The sequence below is a fragment of the Protopterus annectens genome, chromosome 1.part0 (assembly GCF_019279795.1).
Source record: "Protopterus annectens isolate FY-2018-M chromosome 1.part0, PAN1.0, whole genome shotgun sequence".
Classification (NCBI taxonomy): Eukaryota; Metazoa; Chordata; order Ceratodontiformes; family Protopteridae; genus Protopterus; species Protopterus annectens.
Genome location: NC_056725.1, coordinates 448,328,947 through 448,353,383, shown reverse-complemented (window position 1 = coordinate 448,353,383; position 24,437 = coordinate 448,328,947). Strand labels below are relative to the sequence as shown.

Here is a 24,437-nt window from a genome sequence, read left to right as displayed (position 1 = left end):
CCTCTATGCAGACACCGGCTTCTGAGGATACCACTCGCACTTCGGAATTCACTTCAAGGCCTTCGCCCTCCCTTCCACCTAACACACCTATAGCACCAAAGGATACTCTTCAGGCCAGACTTAGAGTTACTCCAAAGAAAACAGCAAAAAGTATCCATTCCACTACTTCTCCCCCTCCTCAAACTAGAATGCTTAAAATGGTGGAGGATCTCATCACTTTCATCCGGGGTAATCAGGCCACACTAACCATAAGGAAAAGGGAACCTTCTCCAGACATCCAATCGGATTTAGACTCAGAGGGATCTGACTCCTCTGTTTTTGAAGAGGAAAATCATCTTACTGCCTGTGAAGACTCAGATGCAGAAGAATCTGTTCCTTCTGCATCACCTCCGGAGGACTTTTTTCCTTTGGGGAAACCCTCCACACCCTCAGGGAACACTTCCAGTGGGAATCAACGGATTTCCCTCAATCCAAGAAAAGACTGAGAGAGTTTCTGGACCTACCCCAGCACAGGCCTCTGGCCATCCCACCCATTTTGGAGGTGGTAGATGATGTTTACTAAGAATCCAGCCTTACCCCTTCCACCCTTCCTCTCCTGTCCCCAGAAAACCTGACAGGTACTACAGGGTACCTGACTCACATAAATTCCTCTACAGAAATCCTATAGCAGATCCAGAGGTGATTACTCAGGGACCTAAGGGAGTTAAGGCTACATCTGCAAAGAATCCTACTCCCTCAGACAAAGAATCCAGGGCCCTGGACAGATGGGGTAAAAAAGTATATACCTCTGCAAATTTAACTATAAGGGCTCTCAAATGTCAGTTTCGTATATTAAAATATCAGCAGCACATTTTGGAACTTTTGAAACAGAAAATTTATGCTTTTCCAGATTTTGCCAACAATAAAGAGATAGCTTACTCACTCTTCATCTCAGGTGGCAAAGGACTCCTTGCACTGTGGATTTGGTGCCCTAGAAGCTTCTAGCATGGCAGCAGTGACAGGATCTGTTATCAGAAGACATGCAAAGCTGAAGGAACAACCTCTTCCTGATCATGTCAAAGCTAAAATCATGGATGTAGATCTTGACAAAGACCACTTGTTCAGACAGAAAACTGAAGAGGTACTTAAAAAGCTGGAAGACAAAGCAAAACTGATGCAGACTGTTAAAATTTTTCTTCAAGTACAACCTCCTAGGTTCAGCAGAAATTTCCCCTCTAAACACTGGTCCTTTCCTGCACCAAACAGGCAGCCACAAGGCAAAACCCGTAGGGACAGACCCACCAGGACTCGAACACAGGGCCAGCAAAGAGCAAAACAGTGCCCCCCCCCCCCCTCAAACACTAGAGCAGGGAGTTCAAAGGCAACCCTGAATGGAAAAAAGCTCTCAATGACTACCTTTCCCATCTCTGCCTACCTCCACCACACCAAAAGCTAGGAGGAAGGCTATCTCTATGCAGAGAAAATTGGAAGTCTATAACAAAAGAACAATGGGTCTTAAAATCATTGTTTAGGGATACAAATTCAATTTCCAAGAGCTACCACCTCCAAGAGGGTACCCTGACCTGCCTCCAAACCAGTGGCAGAAGCACTAAAACTAGTGCAAATCCTAATATCCCTAGGGTCAGTAGAACCTGTACTTCCAGAACAAGTTGCAAAAGGATTCTATTCCAGACTATTCCCGCACCTATCCTTTTGCAATACCTTCCTGGTAATCCCAAATTTCAAAATGCTTACCTTACAACAGCTTCTACCAGTGCTGCCAAACAAAGCTTGGATGGTCACCTCAGACCTAAAGGATCCTTCCCTGCACATCCCAGTAAGGGAATCATGCAGAAAATTCCTGCACTTCAGAGCAGGATCACTGCACTTTCAATTCTCTGCTTTGCCCTTTGGCTTATCTACTGCTCCCAGGGTATTCACCAAATGTCTAGCTCCTGCCATTGCCTTTTGCAGGCAGAGCTATATACAGATTTACCCTTACCTGGACGACTATCTCACCCAGGCAGACTGCAAGGAACGGCTCCTGCAGCACCTCTCATTTGTAAAAACCCTGCTCACCTCTCTGGGGTTCACTATCAACGAAAGGAAATCAAAACAGACACCTAACAGAAAAATCATATTTCTGGGAGCCTTAGTGGACACAGAACAGGAAATGGCCTTTCTGTCCCCAGAAAAACAAAGTTTCCTACCAAAATACTTCACTACTCTGCCCTCTCAAACCCAGCTTTCTGCCAGGAAGTTCCTACAAGCTGTAGGGTACATGGCCTCATGCATCCTCCTGGTACCTTTGGCCAGACTACACACGAGGAAAATTCAGTGGTACCTAAAGAACCTATGGTGTCAGTACTGACAGCCTCTGGACACCTCCCTGCTTGTGATCCCTTACATAAGATCCAAGTTCCTCTGGTGGTCCCAGGCCTGTGCTCCGAACAAGGGACTTCCATTCACCCTCTGTCCATCAGACCAGACCATAAATATAGATGTTTTGAACATAGCCTGGGGCTCCCACCTAGAAGGCAGATGCGCCCAAGGTCTCTGGGACACACAAATACTACCTTTGCACATCAACCAAAAGGAAATGATAGCAGTACAAAAGGCTCTGGCATCCTTCAAACCCTACCTCAAACCAGGGGTTCTTCTCATAAAAACAGGCAACACTACAGTCATGTGGTACATCAACAAACTGGGAGGGACTCAATCTTACCTCCTGCGCAGACTAGCCATGAACCTGTGGCTAGCAGCCTCATCCATGGGACTACATCTTGTAGCCCAATACCTACCGGGCATCAACAACACCCTAACGGACCACCTAAGCAGAAACCTGCTGGATCCACATGAATGGCCAATCCACAGAGACATTTTTCTGCAAATAACCCACACATGGGGGACCCCCTAGGTGGACCTCTTTGCCTCTTATTTAAATCACCAAGTACAGAAATTCTGCACCAGGGAGTACCATCACCTGACCTGGAAGGACAATGCCCTGACCTTCGCTTGGAATACCCGCTTTGTGTAAGCATTCCCAGCTCTACCTCTCATGCCAAAAGTACTTATCAAGACAAGGGAGGAAAATACAAGAGCAATACTCATTGCCCCAGGCAGTATTGGTACCCACTGCTGTGCAGCCTATCTCACCAGCCCCCCTGGCAGCTACCTCTGATACCTCACCTGCTTTCCTCAGGGGGAGGGGGCAATGTTGCACCCAGACCTTCAGACACTCAAGCTCTCAGCATGGCTTATTCTACCAAAACCAACAAGGAATCTGTGCTAAACAAGCAAGTCCTTGACATCATCACGTAAGCGAGAAGGCCCAGCACTAGAAAATCTTACACTGGAAAATGGAAAAGATTCTGCTCCTGGAGCCAGTCCAAGGTGGCAGACATACACATGCCCTCCATTCCTCTTATTCTAGATTATCTTGCTGAGCTTCTTAATGAGGGTCTCTCCTTCTCCTGTGTAAAGATCCATGCCTCTGCCATCTCGGCACACTTTGATACAGAACAGTCATTCTTCTCCCACCCTTTTTATCAATTAATTGCTTAGAGGTGCCTCTAATATCAGGCCTCCCGGAAGACAGCCCACCCAAGCCTGGGACCTGTACTGTGTTGTAGAAAAGCTTACTCTGCCTCCCTTTGAGCCTGCAGCATCCTCCGAACTAAAGTACCTCTTTTGGAAGACTAGCTTTCTCCTGGCTATTACTTCAGCCAGGAGAGTGTCAGAGCTTCAAGCCTTAATGGCCATTGAGCCATTTATCATCTTCCATGCAGACAGGGTCTCCCTGAGAACCAATCCCTCCTTCATGCCAAAGGTGGTTTCAGATGTTACCATCAACCAGGCCATCCACCTGCCCACCTTCATCCCTAACCCTCAGAACAAGGGGGAAAGGATACTGCATTCTTTGGATGTGCACAGGCAACTCAGATTTTATCTGGATCGTACAAAGACATTCAGGAAAACTGACCAGCTTGGTCAGCTTTAAAACAAGGGCACAGGGCTAACCAATATCCAAACAGACCATTTCCAAATGGATAGCACACTGCATCCAATTTTGCTACTCCTTGCATGGAAAACCACTCCCTAGGACCATCAGATCCCATTCCATTAGGACAACCTCTACTTCCACAGCATTCCTTAGAGGGGTACTCACCAGGGACATCATGGAAGCTGCCACACTGACTTCAGTCCACACCTTCACCAGACATTACCATCTAAACCTTTTCTCAAAAGCTAGGGCTGGGTTTGCCTCTGCAGTTTTGCAGGGCATGCTCACCCAATCTTAAGTTTCTATTAATCTTCCACCCTTCTCCTCAGCTTTGGGAATCTTCCCAATGGTTAGGACTGCAACAGTGAAACACGAAGAACATAGTACAGTTGTGTACACTCGCCATAAATGTAGATGTTCCAGTGTGTTCACTGCTGCAGTCATGCTTTCCCTCCCTCCTTCCCCCGATATCTGCTTTACTTAGAGAGACACATATTTCTGTGGGGGTCTCTAACACCAGGACTACTAATAACTATTCAGTTTGGACGACTTTGGTTAGTTAAGGCAAGAAAAACTGAGATAATGGCATCGCCTGCTCTCCTTTATAGCTCGGACGACCTGACGTCAGCCAGCAAGCGACAGCAGCTAACGCACAAAACCTTGACTCTGGTATTCGGACCGACTGAGTGCTACCACAGCATGGATAACCCCAATGGTTAGGACTGCAGCAGTGAACACACTCGAACATCTATATTTATGGTGAGTGTACACAACTGTACTTTACCACTTATAATATCTTAAGTAGGCAAGTGTTAGAAATTATTAGATTTTATTTTTTTTTTTAGTAAGATATAAAAAGTTTGCAGACGCATTGAATTATAATCCCTTGTTTTCATATAGAAGAGGCCGCGATATTAAAGACTTTTTAGTTCAGAGTGAGTATAAAATGCCTACAGACAGTATAGCCATTCAGCTCAATAATGTTGGTACTTTTCCATGTAACAACTGTATTACCTGTAGGTTTATAGTAAGGACATTTGGTAATATTAATGGGATTCTTTTTACACATATTAATAAATATTATTGTTATACTGAGGGCATTATCTGTGCATTAGAATGTCCATGTAAAATGTATTATATAGGAGAAAGCAAGAGGGCTTTTAAATGCAGGTTACAGGAATATGTAAGAGGTATTAAAAATGTTAAGACGGAAAGCCCTCCTGCTTTGTATTTTAAATCATATCATGCTAGTGATCCAACAGGTCTCAGGGCTGCAGTTTTGGAAAAAGTAAATTGTGGTGAAGAAAGCTCTGATATAAAAAGAAATTGTTATATAAAGAAGCTTTTTTTCATTTTAACTTGCAGCCCGACACCTGTTGGTCTAAGTTTAGAATGCAACTGGAAGTCTCTTATTTGATGTTATTATTTTTAATTGTTTAATTAAATAGTTATGTAATTAGAGGCTGATGGATGTACTATTTAAGAAGTTGAGATTTTATTTATTTTTTTACTCCCAAGAAGACTTTTTTAGAGCTGAGTAGCTAGAGTCTTCTGATTGTGTTTTATCTTAATAAGTCAGTGTCATGGCCTTGTTGTTGGTTTGATTTTTAGTTTAATTTGTCGTGTACGTTACTCTGTGAGGAATACTGTGTGAGCAAATGAGTGTAACTAAAGAAATGATTTTTTGAGCTGGGATACAGGATCTAAATTGCCTAGCTAGATTAAGGTCTTCTTACATTTAATTTTGGTGGATGCCACAAAAACGATTGCTAGAAAGTAGAAATAAAAGTCTAAACCAACAGTACTTGAAGTAGTGAATATTGTAACAGAGATAAAAGGACAGTAAGTGGGATCTTTAGAAAAGGGTAGGAGCAAATTAGATAGAAAAAAATGAAAGTTGTGGGAACAACACATGCAGAAAAATTATTGAGGAGGAATGAGATTTAAGAAAAAGCAAGATCTGAATAGTTTATGTAACATTGGATTGACTGACTGTATTATATATAATATATGTGATGTATAATGTTATTAAATGTGAACTTGTTAATATGGTATTCTTTGCTTCATCTAAATGTAAGTTTCCTTGTGTCAAAAGTGATAATTTAATAAGGGTGCTTAAAAAATAATGAGCACACAAGTTCCATCTGTACTTTTAAACACCCAGGCAATTATCTATAACCAATCTAGAAACCATACATCTGTTTTTTATACACAAGGTGCTTCATATTGCTGTGTGGAAAATCATAAAACAGCAGGAAATCTTTGTACCAGTCAAAACCAAATACCCTATGTAACATCATTGTATGAACAAAAAACATTTCTAAAGCTTGTATGTATGAAACATTGCCACTGTGTAACAGCAAAGGCTGGTGATCTGCCACATTGCAGACAGTACTGGCTGCTGCTGGGAATTGTCCCCCCATTTCTGAAGTGATTTTGTAATGCTTTGTACTACTAGCATGTTGACGCATGCACACAAACACTTTCCAAGGTTTGCTGATGCCAAAAGGTTTGTGGCATCATGACAGCCTAGTAATAGCCATGTTTTCCCATAGAACCTAATATCCAGAAGTATACCATTTGTGCTGTTGTACCTGCTGCAAGCTCCCACTGACTGACATGCTGTTACAGTAAGTTTTTATTTAACTTGTCTTTTTAAGAGTTATTAAGACAGCTTCAACAGGATTTTCGATATTTGCAAGATACCATAATTGCAACTTTATATGCTTTTGCCTATTTGTTTCTAACAAAGTTTTTCCCACTATTGAAGGCTAGAGATGAAGATTACGAAGAGTTCTAGTGGAATGCCACGACTATCCTACACAGGACGTGATGACAGACACTTTCTTCCTGCAGGCCTTTACATCATTAAAACTATCAATGGTAAGGCCATTTTCTGCAATCAGGGAAAGGGTGTGCGGTGCTCTGTAATATACTGACATAAACTTATATGTCACCCAGTTTATTTCTTAAGCCCACATTATGTAACTTAAATTATCCAGCACACATAAACATTAGCAGTTCGTTCACTCCTCCCTCTAGTCTAATATACATCAGCACTTTTCCCATCAAACAAGAATGGCTACTCGCATAATTTTACCTTAATTCAGGATGTTTGAGTCATTGCACAGAGTAAGTGCTTGATCATTTTTAACATATTGTTTATCCTTTGGAATAAAAGCAGCTAGAATAAAGCAGGAGTACTGCTTTTCAAGGAGCTGCCAGTCATGTTGTCAATATGCATGCCACTGTTTTAAATACCGTGTTTTAGAAGTAACTTTATCTCAGTTGGCAGTTTCAGCTGCCTGACTTCCTTTATTTCATCTGAACAGGTAGTTGGCAGTAAAGGATGATCCACTGTCCATCTAGTCCTTGTAGCTTTTGCACATATTTCTCTACTGACTTTTCTCCTCTTCTCTGTATGCCTACTTCCTCCTGTGAACCATCTGTAAATGTAACAAAATGTACTTCTGTTTCCATCTTAACATTACAGGGAGCCACAGCTTTCGGCATGATGTAAATATTGAATTATTGTCTTAAGTCTGACTAATATCCTTTCTATTCACTATTTGTTCAGTTGCAAATCACACTAGGGTGGATGTGGGTGTGGGTATAATTAACTGTAGCTGTATGAGCCTACCCCCATACTCTCTGTGCCCAAATATGCATGCTGTTTTTAACAGTCCTTATCTTCAAATTAGCTTAAGTCATCAGTACTTTTCCTTATTACTAGATTGCACTAGATGATTGTTACCTTCAGGAGAACTGTCCCTAAACAGTTTTGTTTTGAGGGGTATTCTTTGCAAATTTGAGACCTTTTCTAGCCTTTGTTGCAAGGTCATTTCTGTATCAGTGATACTGTTTGTTGGCCTCGACTGCCCATGCAGTCAGCCACACTACTGATGATGTGCGGGGATCAGTGGAATTATTTTTTTTTTTCAAGTAAATGTACTGAAGCTGAGAGCAGTCCTTCATGCTTATCAAATCATTGGCATACTTGATTCCTTTGCTTTTAAGTCACATAATTTAGGTATAATGTGGTCATCAAATCCTACTGCTCCTTTGGGAGAGCTTTTGATCTGGCAATTGAGTTGTGAAAGACAGGTTTCACCTACTGGCAGTTAATGTGTCTAGAGCAAAAACTGTTTTCAGAACTGCTGTGTCTTGCCAATCCATTCTGCCATTTGATATACGTGTACACCAGAAATATATTTTTACACTATTTAAAGGGTGTTGTCATCTCCAAGTCGTACTTCTTTGCAACCCTGGGGAAAGTTGAATTGATGTTGTCAGTCTCGCCTTTATTCTCACTGATGGGTCGGCTCTGATCCATTGAATCCGTCTCGGCCATTTCAAAAGCTTGAGGTGTTCAGCAAAGCTCATGGACATCCTTTTTTTACACATAATACAACCCCCAACTTCCCCAGATCTCATTTGCTGCTCTGCAAAAAAAAAAAAAAAGGTTCTACTAGCAAGCTCTGGGCAAAGTGTTTCTAAATTTGTTTCTTATACTCTCTCTTAATTATTCTTTTTTCAGTAGTTTTTCCTGTTAGAACAGTTTGTATATTTTTACCCTTTTAGAGTGAGTGATAGGCTTTTTAGTGCTTTTACACCTTACTTTCGGTTGTTAGCATCCATTTAAGTTAGAGGACATCTAACTAACATTCGTTTTAGTTAGAGGAGGTTATTTCCTTACTCTTTATTGCTGTCCCTTTCTGTTGTTTCGTCCGTTTAACTTGGAAGACTATTAATTAATTTAAAAAAAAAAAAAAAAAAAAAATTCCCTATTCCTAATCTGTGCTGTTGTTTAGGTTAGAGGTCCTTTCTTCTCTAAGTGTGAGTGTGTCTTTTCTTACTTTCTTAAATACATCTCAAAAAGAAGGAAAGCCTCTTGGCTTCAAAAAGTGTGAGCAATGTGGGAAAAAGATGCCCCTTAGCGAACTCGCACACTGTGTGTGTATTGCTTGGAGCTTCTTCATCTGCAAGAGTCCTGTTCAGTTTGCCATGGTGGTGGAGCACAAGAACAAGCTTATTCAGAAGGGGTTGTTAAAGAACCCATTTTCTGAGGCTATATCAACCGAGTCTTCTTCACCAAAATCAGAGAAGTCTTTAAAACGACCTTCTTCAGCTCCAAAATCTTAGGAGCTGAAGCAGAAAGTAAGCAAAGTGTCAGCTCCAACTGAACCATTGGAGCAGACAGATCAAATTGGATCCAAGACTTCCTAAGAGCAAGCAGAACCTGCAGCTCCAAAATCTACCTTATCTGAATCTTCAGAACCGAAGATGAGTTTCCCACTGAATTTAGGTATCATAGCCAATCTCCTTCCTCGGAGCCGATTCCTTCTTGGCTCTTTACCTTTCCTAATAAAGTCAAGATCTCCTATCCTCTCCATCTGGTCGACCAAGAGTCTCTCCGATGAAGAAATGAGATAGGGTGGTGCAAAGGCTACTGAAGACAGTGGCCTTGGCCAAATTACTATTGGATCCGAACCCACAGGTATCGGATAAGACACAGTCTTCTCCCTCAGTGCCTGCTCCTCCTCCAGTCCATCCTTTGGTTTCAGAGCCGGAAGATTCCGGCATCCAGCTAGTGTCTGTATTGAATCCGAAACCTCCTCCACATCCGATCCTCATGCATGGAGCAGAGGCTTGTTCTCCCAATCGTGAATCTTACAAACCTTAAATCCTTATAACACAAGTGGCTCAGTATTATATCTGCAGACACTGATTGGCTACAATATGTTGGCTAGGCTTACTTAGGCCCTTGGGCTGATAGCCTAGTACCTACCTATGATTGCTGCTGGTAATATACAAGAGGCCCCTTAACTAGAGTAGGTTATTGGAGTGCATATAAATTTATTAAATTTGATATGATTAGGAGTTTTGTCATCAAGAGCATCTATAAATTACTTTGTGTTGTAAGGATTTAAGGTTTGCAAGATCCATGATTTAGAGAGCAAGCCTCTGCTCTGTGCATGAGGAACGGATGTGGCGGCTGTATTAGATAATCAGATGCTCATATCTTGATTGGTTTAATTTTGTGTTTACAGATATTGATAGGCTAGAGCACAGTGTTTACTGATTGGTGTTAGACTATACATAACACGCCCTTTTCTGTTTAGGGTAGGCTATTGGAGGTTAAACACGTTTAACGACTGATAGGTTTTGGAGCTTAGCCGGTCAGAGTCAGATAAGGAAACAAGGCTTGACAGGCTCATGATCTGGAGATCAAATACAGAAGTTTACTTTAAGAAAGGATAGATTAAAAAAGAGCGAATGTTGATACCAAGGTTAGTTATATCCTACTATCCAGTCTGAATCTGTGTGCACTACTCATGAAAGTGTCTGTGATTGTATTTCATTATACATAGTGGTGATTTTGCCGTATAATATGCTAGATAGCAAAGAATGTATTTGGCAATGCTAATGCCGAGGTCAGTGATTTTTATTATTTAGTTTAAATTTATGTGCACTGTTCATGAGAATGTCTGTGACATCTATAACATACAAAGTGGCGATTTTGTCTCATAGTTTGTTGGATAGTACATATGCAATAATTTGTTAGTTAGGGAACATGTAGTGCATTATTAATATGCTGCCAAAGCCATTGATACCTTATTATTTACTTAAGTGTTTTGTATATGGAAGTGATTTATGATTTATAATTATGACATATAGAATGGTGACCTTGCTGTACAATTTGCTAGGAAGGTTATACATATTGATTATGTTATTTTTGTTTTTGTTTTTTGGTTCCTTGCGAGCTATATTTTTTACTTAGAGCAGGCATAAGGTACCATAGATTATCATTAGTCAACTCACATTGGCAGACATGAGCAGATACACAATTTGATTAGATGAATATGTTGCATTGAGTATTTAGGATTGGTGTTTTGTATCCTATCATAGTAAGAGTGTTTTAATGCTCGTGGCTGGCTAAGATTGTAAGCATCTGATAGGTTGGTTGTTAAGACTTTATTTGATTGGTTGACGTGTACTAGAGCATCAGTATTCACTGTCAATTGTTTTATTGCATTTTAATTCCATTTTGATTTTTATTGGATGATGATTCATTGACATATGTATTTAAGAATGTTGTGGGGATATCTTTTTAATGACCTGAAGAAGCGATGTTAGTTGCTAAAGCACTTACCATTTTTATATATTTTATTTTTGTAATAATAGAGTTCCGTTTTCTTGTATACAGTGGTAGTTTGTTTTATACGTTTGTACAGCCCCCAGAGTGTTCACCAAGTGCATGGCAGCAGTGGCGGCTCACCTGAGACACTTAGGATTCTGGGTGTTTCCATATCTGTATGAATGGCTCAGAACCACCCCGACCAGGCATCTTCTGCTACAAGCCAGGGGCTATACCGTAAACTATGAAAAATCTGCCCTAGAGCCATGTCAAAGCTTAATCTTCATAGGAGCAGAGAGAAATACAACCACAATGGTAGCAAGACTTCCACAAGACAGAGTAGACTATCTTCGCCATCATGTAAGATTGTTAATCAGAAAAACGTGAGCGTCTGCAAGACTGATTCTTCAGGTACTGGGAAAAATGGCTGCAGCAACTGTAGTCATTCCCTTAGCTCTTCTTCATATGTGAATACTTCAGTGGTTACTTTCTGCACAGTGGTGAATCTTGGAACTTCCAGTGTCACACAATCTCATGATAACCAACTCCTGCAAAAAGGATCTCCAATGGTAGAGTCATCTCCATTAGTATCTCAGGGCCGTCCCTTCATTGTCGCTCAACCCCAGGCCATGGTGACCACGGACACTTCCCATGTGGGGGGGGAGCATTATCTAGGGAATACGGTCCAAGGCATCTGGCAAGAACATGAGACTCACTTGCACATAAACATCCTGGAGATTAGGGCAGTGCTTTTAGTGTTGCAAGCATTTCAAGACCCCTTCTCCCTCTAGGAATGATAGCAATCCAATCAGACAATATGTTCGTAATCTGACATATAAAGAAACAGGGAGGAACCAGATCTTACTCCCTTTGTCGAGAATCTATGGGGGTCTGGCAATGGGCTACCGCCTCTAAACATTTTCTAATAGCAACACACATCCCAGGGAAATCCAATGTGATTGCGGACAAGTTGAGTAGAGCCATTTTATGGCCTCACAAGTGCTCCCTGAACCAGAAAATAATGGAAGATATCTTACGGAAATGGGGCTAGCCTCTCTGTGATCTCTTTGCATCACCACTAATGCCAAATGCAGCAACTACTTTGCCCTGATCCCCTTCACGGGTTTGTCACCATGAGATGCACTTGTTCACAGTTTGCCTCCAGTACTTCTTTATGCCTTTCCTCCACTCCTTCTAATCTCCAAGTTTTTCCAGAAAGCAAGTTTGTTGGAGATGGCAATTATCCCGATTGCCCCTATTGGCCTCTTCAAATCTGGTTTCCCTTTCTTCAGCCTCACCTTTGGCACAAACCATGGATTCTGGACCCTGCTCCGGACCTTCTGACTCACCCGTCAGGAATGGCTCATCCAAACTTGGACAATCTCAGACTAACAGCTTGGCTGCTCCAGTTCCCCTGATTGCCAGGTTTCTGTCCCTTTCCTCTCCAGTCAAACATATTTTGTTATCTTCACATAAAACATCTACACAAAAATTGTACAAAAGTAAATGGAACAGATATGTTACACGGGCCAGCAAGAATCAGATAGACACTTTTTCTGTGCCCATACATTGTATTCTAGAGTTTTTGACAAATCCTTTCAATGAAGGAGCTGCTGCAGCAACTGTTAGGGTTCATTTAGCAGCAATTTCCAATTTCCATGTAGGATAAAACATTTCTGGAATCATGTCACACTGACTGTGTAAAGCGTTTTTAAAAGGAACCACTTTGATAAGACCCCCATATAAAAATCTAGCACCCCCCCCCCCAGATTTGAATTTCATCTTATCTAACATTATCTGTCCTCCCTTTGAACCATCAGGTACATGTAAGTTGAAGTACCTCTCCTGGAAAACACTCTTTTTAGTGACTACCACTTCAGCCAGAAGAGTTTTTTCTAAGGACAGATTTTCTTTACGCACTAACCCCTCATTTCTACCGAAAGTTGTCTTGGAAAGTAACCTCAACCAATCTTTAGAGCTGCCAGTTTTCTTCCCTAACTTCCAGCATAAAGGAGAATATTCACTGCATCTCTTAGATGTTCATAGACAGTTATGTTTCTACTTATATAGAACTTATGAAATTAGAAAATCAGATCAGCTCTTTGTCTCTTATTCTGAGATTAAAAAAGGTCACTCAGTCACAAAATGTAGCTTATCAAAATGGCTTACACTATGTATATCCTACATTTATAATTCAAAGAATAGAGCACTACCAAATAATGTTAAAGTGCATTCTACAAGGTCTGTCACCATGTCTGCAGCCTCTCAATGGATAATATCTGGAATGCAACAACTCGGGCAAAACCTCATACCTTTATTACTCATTACAAAGTGGATTTGGCCTCTATGAGTAGAGTCTCTTTTGTTTCTGTGGTTCTGAGAAATATTATATCATGAGCCACCCAAGAGTCAGGTTGCGGGGGACGCGTTCCCATCAGTAAGAATAAAGGTGAGAATGACAACATCACATAAAAAAGTTTTGTATTTATCATAACGTTCCATGTGTGTTGTCCAGCTCGTCCTTTATTCTCACAACACTCCGCTCCATACCTCCCGCCTGTACTCCTGGGAGACAGAGTAGCATAAGTTGGATACTACAGGGCCATATAGCCTCAGAATTTATACTCTGGTGTATATATATATATATATATATATATATATATATATTATATCCAGTGGATATAAAAAGTCACACCCTTGTTAAAATGCCAGGGTTTTGTGATATAAAAAAATGAGACCACAATAAATAATTTCAAAATTTTTCCCACCTTTAATGTGACCTATAACCTGAACAAATCAATTGAAAAACAAACAAATCTGTTAGGGGAAAAAATATAAAAAACATACAGTAAGCTGGTTGCATAAGTGTGCACACCCTTCATTTAATACTTTGTTGAAGCACCTTTTGATTTAATTACAGCATTCAGTCTTCTTGGGTACACACCTTCCATCAATTAAAGAGACTGATTAACTCCAAATAAAGTTCAGCTGTCCGAGTAGGATTTTCCTGACATTTACTCTGTTGCCTGCTACAGCAAAAGCCATGGTTCGCAGAGAGCTTACAAAGAATCGAAGGGATCTCATTGTTGAAAGGTATCAGTCAGGAGAAGGGTACAAAAAAATTTCTACAGCATTGGATATACCATGGAACACAGTTAAGACAGTCATCAAAAAGTGGAGAAAATATGGGACAACAGTGATGTTGCAAAGAACTGGACGTCCCTCCAAAATGTAGAAAAGACCAGATAAAAACTAGTCAGGGAGGTTGCCAAGAAACCTAGAGCAATACTGAAGGAGATGCAGGAATTTCTGGCAAGTACTGGTTGTGTACTATATGTGACAACAATCTCCCGTATTCTCCATATGTCTGGACTATGGAGTAGGGTTGCAAGATGGAAGCCTTTTCTTACACAGAAAAACATCCAGGCCCAGCTAAAAATTGCAGAACAATACATTCAGTCTCCCAAAAGTATGTGTGATGGTCTGATGAGACCAAGGTTGAACCTTTTGGCCACAATTTCAAAACATATGTTTGGCGCAAAAACAACACTTTGCATAACCAAAAGAACACTATCCCCATGGTGAAGCATGGTGGTGGTAGTATCATGCTTTGGGGTTGATTTTCTTCAGCTGGAACTGGGGCTTTAGTCAAGGTGAAGGGAATTTTGAACAGTTCCAAATACCAGTCACTTTTGGCCCAAAACCTTCAGGCGACTGCTAGAAAGATGAAGAGGAATTTCACCTTTCAACACAACAATGATCCCAAGCATACATCCAAATCCACAAAAGAATGGCTTCACCAGAAGAAAATTAAAATTTTGGAATGGCCCAGCCAGAGCCCAGACCTAAATCCAACAGAAAATCCGTCGGGTGACCTAAAGAAGGCTATGCACAACAGATGCCCTCGCGATCTGACAGATTTGGAGTGGGCAAATATTGCCAAGTCAAGATGTGTCATGCAGACTCCTACCCAAAAAGACTGAATGCTGTAATTAAATCAAAAGGTGCTTCAACAAAGTATTAGTTTAAGGGTGTGCACACTTATGCAACCAGCTTATTGTATGTTTTTTATTTTTTATATTTTTTTCCCCTAACAGATGTTTGTTTTTCAATTGAATTGTACAAGTTATAGGTCACAGTAAAGGTGGGAAAAGTTATTAAATTATTTATTGTGGTCTCATTTTTTTATATCTAAAAACCCTGGCATTTTAACAGAGGTGTGTACACTTATTATATCTACTTTGTGTGTATAAAATCAAAGGGATTAAAAACATTTTCTCTCCTTGTTGTCTTACTATCCATATCCATAATCAAGAGCTTGCTGTTTCTAAATGTTTGTATTGTCTTTAATCTCTTCCCAGATATCCTTAGCTACCACAGCAGCATCCTTTTTTATCCATATGCCTAAATACTTCATCGTATCATGTCCTCATAAATATGGGTATTGCTGAACCAGTTCATGTATGGATAGTTTACCTTTATACCATTTTTTATCATTATTAATTTTATACCCTTAAAGACTTGAAATGGTCTCAAAATATCCCACAGCACTGAAATATCCTTTTTCAGATTTATCAATACAAAATAATATCATCTGCAAATAAAGCTAACATTTCTTGATTACCATGCCATTTAAATCTTTGAATTTGTGAGTATCTTTTTTTGTGCTAGTAGCACTAAATATGAAGCAAATAAAGGTGAAAGAGGACACCAGTGCCTTGTTCCTCTTCTCCAACGTAACTTGTATGAGAGGAACCGTCCCATTTTAATTATTGCCTCCAGCCCTTCATATCTATGCCTGATTAACTCTGTCATTCTATCAAGGAATGCAAATGTTGTCATTACTATACTCATGAAATCCCAGATAACTATTGAATGCTGTTTGTTCAGTTCCCACCAGTAATTGTTTTCTCACATTTTGCTTTCCTGTGTGTCATCATTCCTGTATTAATGTTCTCAGATGTGTGCCTCCCCTCCACAAAGCCACACTGATAAATACTTATCAGTTTTGGCAGCACTGTGACCATTCTCTTAGCTAATATAATTGTGGTTTAGAATTGAAATGGATCTATATGAAGTTGTTACCTGAAGGGTCTTTCCCTCTTTGGGTAATACAGCCAGCACAGCTTTCTTCCAAGACACATATACCCCCTGCCTTTTGAAATAATGTTAAACAAGCCCTTCAAGACTTTTATCACTTTCTTCCCTCCCAGCTTCCAAGTTTTGATAGGAAGGCCATCTGTTCATGGAGACTTCTCAGACATTTGATTATGCAAAACTATTTTTATTTCATATTTTCCTGTATTAGGTATAACTGTTGAGCCTCATCTTCCTCTAAACCTGGCATAATTAGTTTTTGTTAAATATTCCATCTGTGTCTTTTACTTTCCTGTGCTTTATGCAAATATTCCTAAAGTTTCCAAACTGTGTGTAATCCCTCTATTTGGTGTCCATTTATTTATTTTTGTCACAGGCTCCCTAGGTTTGGGGACAACCCATTCTACTTTCTGTTGCCTAAGTCATTGTGCTAAAAAAATTTATTCTTTAGTTACCACAAAATAGTTTCTTAACAGCAACTTTTCTAAACTGATGCATATTATCCAAATACTCTCCCTTGTTTTTCCTTGCAGCACTCTGGTTGTTCTTGATGTCCTTCATGGATGCATCTGCAGTCATAACAACTGGGTTGTCCTGTCGTCAGGCAGCCCTTCAGTCGGCCGGATTCCAAAGTCCGGGTCCAGCTTCGGCTGATCTCGCACTTCACCCGACGTCATCTCTGTTGGTCTTCAGGTATAAAGGCATCAGCCAACGCCATTTTCCTCAGTCTTTCTTGCCGCGTGGCGCCCCAAGCAGAAGCTGTTCGCAAGTGCCGGTCGGTCGGATCCAGAGATTACTTCTACCGAATACTACTTCGAAGACTTCTAAAGCTAAGTACCCCGTTGGGGACTCTTTCTTGCCTCAGCCGATGTCAGAAAAAGTTAATAATTGTTTAACCTGTGGGAAACAAATACCTCATAAAGATTTCCACTCTTATTGTCTGCCTTGTTTAGGCCCAGCCCACGACGTAGCAGCCTGTTCGGCCTGTGCTTCTTTCAACCGACGAACGCTTAGGCGTCGGTCGGAGTTTGCAGAACAGTTTTTCGGTTCTGATTTTGCGTACATTATGCCGTCGGATCCTCCGACTACCCAATCTGCCAAAACGCAAAGATAAAGACCGACACTCGCGGTCCGCGGGTTTGGCGAAACCATGGTTAAGCAAACGCGAGTGTCTCGGTTTCGGCCGAAACCGAGAAAACTGATCAAAGTACAGCTGAATCTATCTCTACAACTGAGGCCCCTGCTACCACTCTTGAATCGGCCTCAGAAATTTTATCCACTACGGTGGTTGCCACTGACTTATCAGACACCATTCCCTTGGATGTCTCTACCCCAGCACGTGGTGCTGCTAGGCCTCCAGCAGCCATGTCCATTAAGGCCTTCGCCAGGGCTAAAGCAGCCAAGACTACTAAAACAGTGCCTGTTAAACCCCCTACAACCAGGCCCTCTTCTAGTTCTCAAATGCTTACTCTGGCAGAAGATTTAATTTCATTAATTAGAGGATCTCAATCTCACCCAGACAGGGCCTCTCAGCCCCCAGAGAAGAGACCTAGGGCAGAGCCCCCTGAGCCAGTGTCCTCTGATGATTCTGCCGATGAATCAGACATAACTGACCAGCCAGAGGCTCCTTTCTCCAATTTTGAAGATTCTGATGCTGAAGAATCCATTCCAGCTGCTTCCACACCAGAAGAATTCTCCTTTGGGGAAACCTTACATGCCATGCGAGCAGCTCCAATGGCAGCAACAGGATTTTTCAGACTCCAGAAAAGACTTAGGACCTTTCTGCACCTTCCACAGCACAGGCCCTTAGCTATACCTCCTGTTCTCTCTGTGGTGGATGATGCTTTCAATGATGTCTGCTCCGCTCCAGATTCTTTACCCCCAGCCCCTGCCAAACCAGACAGATTTTACAGGGTGCCAGATACTCATCACCACCTTTACAAGGCCCCACATGCAGACCCCGAAACTATATCCCAGGGTCCCAAGGCAGTAGCCGCGACCATAGCTAAAACCCTATTCCTTCTGAAAGGGAAGCAAGGTCATTAGACAGATGGGGTAAAAGGTCTACACTTCAGCTACTCTCTCAGCTAGAGCTTTAAACTGTCAGTTTCACATGATACAATACCAAGAGTTTATGCTTGATCAGTTAACTAAAAAGCTAACCACTGATGAATCTCTTGATAAGAAATATGTATTAGAAATGGTAAATAACATACAACAGGTTAGTAACCATTCCTTAAAATGTGGCTATGATGCACTGGAGGCTTCATTTAGATCAGCCATGACTGGCACAGTGATAAGAAGGCATGCATGGCTAAAGGAGCAAGCATTACTGGATCATGTTAAAGCTAAGTTGCTAGATGCTCCTATGGATAAGACAAGTTTGTTTGGTACACCTGCCCAGCAGGTTATGAAGAAAATGGAAGAAAAGGCAAAATCTGTTCAAATGGTTAAAGATTTCTTGCAGGTTCAACCCCAAGGTTTAGCAGGAACTGGCCTGCCAAAAATTGGTCCTTTCCTGACTCCACAAGATCTCAAAGGGGCAGGAATAGACGTTCCAGAGGCAGAAACCAATCCAGAGGAGGTGCCTACAGAGGACGACAGTGGCAAGGTAACAACAGAGGCACAGACACAACCACTGCCACTACATCAACACAACCACAGTGACTTAACCCTAAATCCGCATACCAGGGAACAAATAGCAGCTCCTCTAGGCGGAAAGTTAACCTTATTTTCAAAGAACTGGCACTATATAACAAAAGACAAGTGGATTTTACAAACCATAGATCAAGGTTACTGGTTCCACTTCCACACTTTACCAGTCAAAAGAGGAATGCCAAATCTACCTCCAAATCAAAAAACAGAGGCTCTACAACAGATAATGGCGTTAGCAAACATGAGAGCTGTGGAAAGAGTGCCAACAGCAGAGCAAGGAAAGGGGTTCTACTCCAGACTATTCCTAGTTCCAAGAAAGGAAAAAAGTTGGAGACCAATTCTCGACCTGTCCACCTTAAATACATACATCATTGTCCCAAAATTCAAAATGCTGACCCTACAGCAACTTCTTCCCATGCTGGGCAAGGAGTGTTGGCTGGTAACTCTAGATCTCAAGGAGGCATACCTGCACGTCCCCATTCGACCAATCTGCAGAAGATACCTCAGATTTCTTGCAGGATCAGAGCACTATCAATTCTCAGCATTGCCCTTTGGCTTATCTACTGCCCAGAGTATTCACAAAATGCCTGGCATCAGTAATCGCCCATTGCAGACTACAGGAATTCAAATTTACCCATACCTGGACGACTGCCTGCTACAAGGGGACAACAAAAGCAAGCTGACAACAGATTTACAAAGGGTCATTTACTTGCTACAAGCACTGGGATACACAGTCAATTTACAAAAGTCAAGGCTGATACCATCCCAAACAAGGACATTCTTGGGCGGAATTGGACACAGTAAAACAAATGGCATTCCTAACTACAGAAAAACAAAAGAACTCCCTCTTTACTTCTTGGCACTAACAAAACTGAACAAGTTAACAGCAAGAAAAGTACTGCAGGCCTTGGGCTTCATGGCATCATGCATAATCTTGGTCCCATTTGCCAGACTACATATGAGAAAACTACAGTGGTACCTAAAGAATTTATGGTCCCAACACAGACACAGCCTAGAAACAGAAATCCCACTAATTCCATGCTTAAAACAGGAGTTCCTATGGTGGGCTCAGGCATGCCAGTCAAACCCAGGCCTACCCTTTCGCAGATGTCAAGCAAGCCAGACCATCACAACAGACGCTTCAGACCTAGGATGGGGGGCCCACATGCTGGACAATTGCGTGCAAGGATTGTGGACACAGGATCAACTTCACCTGCACATCAACCTAAAAGAAATGTTGGCAGTAAAACTGGCAATCCAAAAGTTCAGACCATTTCTCAAAGAGGGCCAGTTGATGATAAGGACAGACAACACCACAGTCATGTGGTACATCAACAAACAGGGAGGCACTCATTCATACCCCCTATGCAGAATGACTTTGGAGCTGTGGACCCTGGCACTCAGCTACAACATCCAGTTACAGGCAATATTTGTACCGGGAAAAGAAAATACTCTAGCAGACATATTAAGCAGAACCACATCGGATACCCACGAATGGAAGCTGCACCCGGACATCTTCAAGACCATCTCAAAGAAATGGGGAATGCCTCAGATAGATCTATTCGCATCACCTCTCAATCACCAGCTCAAAAATTCTGCACAAGGACATTCCACCCACTAGCATGGAAAGTGGATTCGCTCTCCTTCAGCTGGAAAGGCCTAACAGCATATGCATTCCCACCTCTTCCCTTGATACACAAAGTACTACTAAAAATCAAGGAAGAACGTCCAAGGATAATCCTGATAGCTCCAAACTGGCCAAGACAACACTGGTACCCACTGCTGAGGAGCATGTCTCGAACAATATGTGGCCAATACCCTGATGCCTTTGATGTTAACTCAGAACAACTACAGCATCATACATCCAAACCTAAAAGCGTTGCAACTGACTGCATGGAACATCACATAGCAGCAGCTAATCCAGAACTTTCCCAAAGAGTTAAAGACATTATTCTTGAAGCACGCAGACCTTCAACAAGAAGGAACTATGCTGGAAAATGGAAAAGGTTTGTCATTTGGAGTACTGAAAGAGGAAAAGATGTGTCAAACATAGATATGCCTAACATTCTGGAGTATCTGGCGAACTTCTTCATTCAGGCCTGTCCTACTCCTCCATCAAGATACATGCATCAGCTATTTCAGCAGAATACAGCTTTGATCCACCTGTTTTTCGCACCCTTTGCTCAGGCAGTTCCTCAGAGGAATCAAGAATGTAAAACCTCCAAGGAAACCACCATTACCAGCTTGGGACTTAAACTTTGTGCTAGAAAAGTTGACACTATCACCCTTTGAACCAGCAGCAACAGCAGACCTACAACACCTGTCATGGAAAACTGCTTTCCTACTGGCAATTACTTCAGCAAGGAGGGTTTCAGAACTACAGGCCTTAATGGCAGTGCAACCCTTCCTAATCTTCCACCAAGATAGAGTGTCCATGAGGACTAATCCTACATTTATGCCTAAGGTGGTATCCAGAGTGTCTTTAAACCAGGCAATCCACCTACCTACCTTCTTTCCCAACCCACAAAACAGAGGGGAAAGAATACTGCATTCCTTGGATGTACATAGACAGCTACGCTACTATTTGGACAGAACAAAAAGTAGCAGAAAGACTGACCAACTTTTTGTAGCCTATGCAACAGGAAGGGAAGGAAAAGCTATTTCCAAACAGACAATCTCCAAATGGATAGGAAATTGCATACGATTCTGTTACTCCTTCCATGGAAAACCAATTCCACAGAACATAAGACCTCATTCTACAAGGGCAACAGCCACTACCACAGCCTTCTTACGAGGAGTGTTAACCAAAGACATTATTGAGGCGGCTACTTGGACCTCCGTGCATACATTTGCCAAGCATTATAATTTGCCTCTATATTCCAGATCCCGAGCAGGGTTTGCCACTGCTGTACTGCAAGGGATCCTAAACACACCATAATCTGCTTTTATCCTCCTCCCCTAGTTGGCTATGGTATTCTACCCAGTTGTTATGACTGCAGATGCATCCATGAAGGACATAGTACAGTTTTGTACCTACCATAAATGTAGATGTCCGAACTGGATAGCATCTGCAGTCAGGATTACCCTCCCTCCTTCCCCTCTGTGGTACTCCTAGGGTGTTTACCCTCCTAATAGCTAGCTGGTGGGGGGGGAGTCTTTTATGGTGTATTTGTTTGTATATATGTACATACATGCTTATTTTTGTGTTTACCTCTATCTTTCTGGAAACATTGGCATCTATCCAAATTTTAGCCTTCAAGAGGGCTACTGGCATCTGGGGCAAGAAACACTGAGGAAAATGGCGTCGGCTGATGCCTTTATACCCGAAGACCAACAGAGATGACGTCGGGTGAAGTGCGACATCAGCCGAAGCTGGACCCGGACTTTGGAATCCGGCCGACTGAAGGGCTGCCTGACGACAGGACAACCCAGTTGTTATGACTGCAGATGCTATCCAGTTCGGACATCTACATTTATGGTAGGTACAAAACTGTACTTTCTTGTTCTTTGAGATTACTCTCATTTTGAGATACTTTAATTTTTGTCAGATATTCCAAATAATTCCTATTACTTATATATTATATCTGTTTCTCTGTTATCTCTACCCTATTTTGAAACTGTTTTAATTTTTCCTCATTCACTAGCTAGTCATTCTGAAGAAATTGTTTGTCTTCTCTAGGAGCTCTCAAATAATTTCAACTACTCATTACTTAAATTCCTCTCTTTTTAGCAGGTAAGTAGGAAACTGCCACTGTCTCATTTTTACTTCATGACCCCACATCTTTATCTTAGTTTTTTAATCAGTGAATCATCTGAAATAGTTATTTATAGGTTCAAAGGTAAGTACTAGGCTAGCTGACTGTGTATGTGTGTGTGTGTGTGTGTGTGTGTGTAATTCCTTTTATTTTGTCTTGGAGAATAATATGTAATTTCTGTCGAGAGTTCCTGCTACAGAATTCACATCTTTGGTACCAAATATTTTCAATTATTTCTTCAGAAATCTGCCTTCTTTTGTTATATTTCCCTTCTAGGTCCTCTGATACATTCTCACTATTATAACTCAAGGTATAGACCCCCTCATGCATAATACTCCCTGTTGAAAGCTGATTATTTCTCCCAAAATGTTCTTAATCTCCATAGTAGCATTTATTGGTGGAATATAAATATAAATGTCTTTTTTCCTCCCCTGCCAATAGCCCCTTGCTATCACAAATCTACCATTATTGTATCTGATGTTATCTTTTTCATTCATTCCTCAGCTGATGGGTTCAGATCCAAGACTTGGATACTACTCAGCCACTTCTAATAGATCATTGCATCCGAAACTGTCAAGCTCCTCCCTTTACCCACAGTGCCCTGCCAACCTAACATACTTCAGTTCTTGTTTGCCGCCATTCAGCTTCAGATGAAGATCCTTATCGCTCTTGAGCTTGGAAGTTCTATTTAGCCTTTTTTGTGAGTTATTATCTTAGATTGTTCACTTATCATAGGAAGTTAATAGGCTAATGGCCCTAGGGGCTACTACAAGTCTAGCCAAGTTCTACACTTGTTTCCACGATTAGACCCTAATGCCCATGTCCAAGAGGGATACAAGTGGAACCCCCAGGGTGAATTTACAGTTACCCATCCTATCATCCAGATTGCGTTTGAAGAGGACAAATGAGGTGCTCTGTTTGACATGAAGTGGGAGTCTGTTCCAAAGGTGTGGTAACCTCTGGAGACAAATCTGTTCCTCCAGCAGGTTCTGTAATGTCACATACCAGGTTAAGGTCTTTAGAGCGAGTAACCTGTGTCCCATTTGACTTGTGAATATGCAACATTTCCAATAAAGCAGGGTCAGAAATTGCCTTATATGCAAGGCAGAGATAGCCTCTGAGTAGTCTGCATGAAAGAAAATAAAGTGACAGTGATTTCAGACGATCCACATAGGACAGATGCTGAAGACCTTGAATTTTCTTTGTGAGGCGCTGTTGTGGTTTCTGCAGTTGCTGCAGGTGCATTGGAAACATACATGCCAAAAGGGGAATTGTACTCTGTTATTGGCCTAATGAGGGAAGAGTACAGGGAGGTTATAACTTCTGGAGACAATGCCCTTACTTATGAGATGAGCGATATAGAATGACCTTCTTACTACTGTAGAGACATGGTGATCAAAGGTAATATTGCTGTCAACCTGTGTGCCCAGGTCTCTCACCACTAAGTGCATACTTAGGGGGTTGCTATTGATGTGGCAGTTAGCAGGAGCATTACTCTTACCGAAAGGGATGATAATACATTTTTTTGCATTGAGTTTAAGGCCATGACTTGGGCACCAATCATTTGTTTGTGTAAGACCCTCATGTAAGATGTTGACATCATTTGGAAATTCTGTGACCTCTCCCAGTTTGCAGTCATCAGCAAACTTTGTCAGCCACAGATCTTTAGTTTTTGCTTGCAGTTCGGAGAAATAGATTCCAAAAAGTAGAGGTCCCAGGACTAATCCCTGTATATTTTTCTAATAGTCTTACCTCCCACCCTTAATCCTCTTAGCCAGTTTCTGTACACTTTTTTGGATACTGTTTCACA

The 24,437-nt window shown here is 41.5% G+C and overlaps 1 protein-coding gene across 1 annotated transcript in view; it reads left to right on the top strand.

Moving 5' to 3' along the window:
* Positions 1–24,437, top strand: part of CMTR1 (cap methyltransferase 1) — a 2,799,821-nt gene that overhangs the window by 2,540,919 nt on the left and 234,465 nt on the right. Inside the window, exon 22 of the mRNA XM_044060367.1 lies at positions 6,753–6,865. Within this exon, the coding sequence (XP_043916302.1) occupies positions 6,753–6,865 (113 nt within the window). The remainder of the gene's footprint in view (positions 1–6,752; positions 6,866–24,437) is intronic.